We start from the raw sequence: 3,511 nt of genomic DNA, 5'->3' as shown, positions 1-3,511 counted from the left end.
AAAAAAAAAAAACACTTTCCTTCATCCAGTTTATTTTATTGTTAGGATACAATACATATAATATGCTAAATATGTGCTAATTGGCTATTTTTGTTATCAGTAGCCCTTCCAAACTGTAGGCTATTAGGAATTTAAGTTTTGGGGAGTTTATAGGCTCTGGGTGGGGGAGCGGTCCGCCTTCCTAATCCCTGCATTGTCCAAGTGTTAACTACATAATAAGGTATTGCACAATTAACAAGAAAATGTTGAATGGTCCTCTACAGGATGTCCCCAAAGTTGTCCCCCTCCAATCACCATACACAGGAAAAATGGGAAATTTTAAAGCTAAATGTACCTTTATTTACAACATGAAGAGAATATTTTGTACATTTTTAAAAACTAGTCAAAGGCAATGGAAAGAAAGCTAACAAATAAGCTTTTAGCTAACAAGAAAGCTAACAAAAAACCTGAACCTTAACAATAAGAATATCATGAAAAAAGCAATGATAAGAAACAATGATAACTAAAGAAAACATTAAACTGGCAAGCCATTTTAAAAGTAGTAATTCTAACGTTGGTGAGAGTAAAACAATTCTAGAATACCACCACTGAGTTTGATATCTGGCAGGGCCCTTCTGAAAAAAAGGGAGGCAGAATGTATCCAAAAAACTTCTAAAATGTTCCTAGTGTCTGATTCTTTAGTACCTCTTGTGAGAATTCATCCTCAGGAAAACATACTCACAGGGTTTGAGCATGATGTCTTTGGATGATCCTTATTATAGTTTGGTGATGTAAACACTTTTATTATTTCCATATTCTAGTCGAGGAAGCCAAAATCCAGAGAGATTGAGTGAGTTGTCCAAAATCCCACAAGTCATGCCTGGATCAGGCATGCCTGGATCAGCTCTTCCAGGTCTCTCCTTCACAGTTATTGTTTATGCTGAAAATGTTTGTTTCAATAATTATTTGGTACTTTCTACCTGCCACATTCAATGTTAAGTTCTGGATCTATGAAGATAATAATAAAACGTAATATAAATGAAACATTTTCTATGTGCTTACAAACTTCTTGGATGATGGATTATAGATGGATTATGTGATCTTATTCTAGCAACCACCCTTTATATTCTTTCTGTTCTTTGTTTCAACAAGGAAGCTGAGTAACTCTCCAAAGGTCAGATAACTGAGTTAACAAGCTAACCTGAGCAATCTTATTCCAGAGTTTCATCTTTTTTTTTTCAGTTTTTAGTTTCTTATGAACTTGTAAACAAAAAAGCTCCCGTTTCAAAATAAAAACAAAATCCCAGATCATATAGATGTTTACAGTGATTACATTTATCTAAGCAACATACGTACATGTTCAGTTGTAAGATGTTAACTAAATTTCTGTGACAAATATGCTTTTTTTAATACCAAGAACATTATAGAGTTAATGCAGAGTCCTGAGGATAATCTAGTAGTCACTAAGTTTTTCTTAAGTCTTCACTTTAAATGCTGTTATTTCTAGCACAGGTAAGCAGGCAGAGTCTTTCAAATGCTCAAACACTGGAATCTTTGGTTGCTACCACATCAGCTGGCTTGCAAGCAAGAAGCCAACCACTTTAAGAATGTTTTAAGTGAACAACTTGCAAACCCCAGGGATGGAAAAACCCTAAGAATGCACAATTGTGAGCATTTACAACCATCACAACTGTGGCTGAAGACTGTTCATGCCGTTCTTCTGATATGAGATCTTAAAGTAGTATAGTTCAAAATAAAAAGTTTTAACAAAAAATTGGCACATGCACAATTTCTCCACCAATTTGTGTGTTAACCATTCAGTTAACTTTTCCACTTGAAAAAATGCAATAGAAAACTGGACACCATGTTTCACTATCTCAGTTAATATTCACAAGTACAGTGGCTACAACTCAGGATACAGCATCACCAAGGCTGCCCAGAGTCAGTTTATACTGAAATTAAGTTCTTTGCACCAAGAGTGCAAATGGTTGTCCACAACCACTGGCTAGTGTACATATGAACTAAAATTTCTAGATTTGGGGAGAAACAAACGCTGCTCCAATCATCTGCTCTGCTTCTTCTGTTCCTCAATTCATGCTTAGAAACCTTTCACGTTACTCTTGGTTTTGTCAGTTTGCTTGCCTGTGGGGGTTTGGGCCTGCTGACCTTGCCCACTGGAAGAGGCTGCCTGCTGTGCTGCTTTCTGCTTTAACATTGTCCAATCAAATGTGTAGTCATATTGGTGGTTCAGGGTCCTGAAAAGAATGCGGAATAGCTGCCTCAGATACATGTAATCTGGGGCTTCTTCAAAGCGCAGCCCACGACAATAGTTTAAGTACATGGCAAATTCTGCAGGAAACCCCTTACATAAAACTTCAACAGGAGTAGACATCTTCTTTTCACTAATCTTTTCATATTTTTGCTTCTTTGTTGCAGCCTTTAGTCCTTGCCATGGCAGGCTGGTTCTATTAAAATACATCAAAACATATCCTAATGATTCCATGTCATCTCGGCGACTCTGCTCAATACCAAGATGTGCATTGATGCTAGCATATCGAGCAGTGCCAGTGAGGTTTTTATCTTCTCTGTATGGTATGTGCTGTCTTGTCTTGTTGTCTCTGTATTTTTTTGCCAAACCAAAATCAATAAGGAATAACTTATTACAGTGACGCCCAATACCCATTAGGAAGTTATCCGGTTTAATGTCTCTGTGTATAAAATTCTTTGTATGCACATATTCAATTCTGATGATCATCTGGTCAGCTAACATAAGTACAGTTTTCATTGTGAATTTTCTTGAACAGAAATTGAAGAGGTCTTCAAGGCTGGGTCCCAGAAGATCCATGACTAGTACATTATAGTCTTTTTCCTGACCATACCACCGTATGTGGGGGATGCCAACCCCACCTTGAAGAATCTTATAGAGTTTGCTCTCGTACAGCAACTGGGGATGCCTGGCCTTCTCAGATTCTAGCTTCACTGCCACTTCCTCGCCGTTGGTGATGTTGATGGCCAGGTAAATGTCCCCGAAGGAGCCAGACCCGATCTTCCGTACCAGTTTATATTTCCCTCCCACAATGAATTCGGCCTTGGAGCTGCTGCTGCTCGCCATTCTGAGAGACGAAAATGGAGGCTGGGGCCAAGCCCCGACACCTCTGAGAGAACGACGGAGGCCCGGGCGGCAGGAAACGGAACACGGAGGCTTCCTCGGCGCTACCGGGCCCAGAATCAGTCAAGGAGAACCTGATCCCAACCGCCCAGTAGGGATTCTTTCTGCCAGGCCGGAGTTTGTGAGGTGTTCTCGCGGTTCCTAGGCTGGGCCACTTGTTTCCGGAAGGCTGCCACTTCCTGGCCTTCGCAGCGACGTTGTGGGCTGGAAAAAAGGCGCCGTGAACTACGGCGGCTCGGCCCAGAGGGACCCCTGTCACTCCGCCGACGCCGCCATCTTGTTACTCCGCTCCAGCCAACACAAAATCCAGAGTTTCATCTTTTAACCACGACACTGAATTCTCTCTCCCAAGAAGGACCACCT

General features: G+C 40.6%; 1 protein-coding gene across 2 annotated transcripts; it reads right to left on the bottom strand.

Annotated features, from left to right (window-relative positions):
- Nucleotides 1-1,989: 1,989 nt before the first annotated feature.
- On the bottom strand, nt 1,990-3,148 carry LOC100961078 (casein kinase I-like). Of its 2 annotated transcripts, XM_012802352.2 has the most exons (2): nt 2,122-3,148; nt 2,020-2,085 (listed from the first exon to the last, which is right to left on the bottom strand). In XM_012802352.2, the coding sequence occupies exons 1-2, from the start codon at nt 3,089-3,091 to the stop codon at nt 2,078-2,080; spliced, it is 978 nt and encodes a 325-aa protein (XP_012657806.1). In that variant the 5' UTR covers nt 3,092-3,148; the 3' UTR covers nt 2,020-2,077. The 2 variants fall into 2 exon arrangements, with proteins under 2 accessions (XP_012657805.1, XP_012657806.1); XM_012802351.2 differs by having other exon boundaries at nt 1,990-3,148.
- Nucleotides 3,149-3,511: the final 363 nt, after the last annotated feature.

Source organism: Otolemur garnettii, unplaced genomic scaffold (assembly GCF_000181295.1).
Source record: "Otolemur garnettii isolate 467f Iridium unplaced genomic scaffold, OtoGar3 scaffold00014, whole genome shotgun sequence".
NCBI classification, from domain to species: Eukaryota; Metazoa; Chordata; class Mammalia; order Primates; family Galagidae; genus Otolemur; species Otolemur garnettii.
Note: the sequence above shows the minus strand (reverse complement) of the source record. Positions and strands in the feature narration are given on the sequence as shown.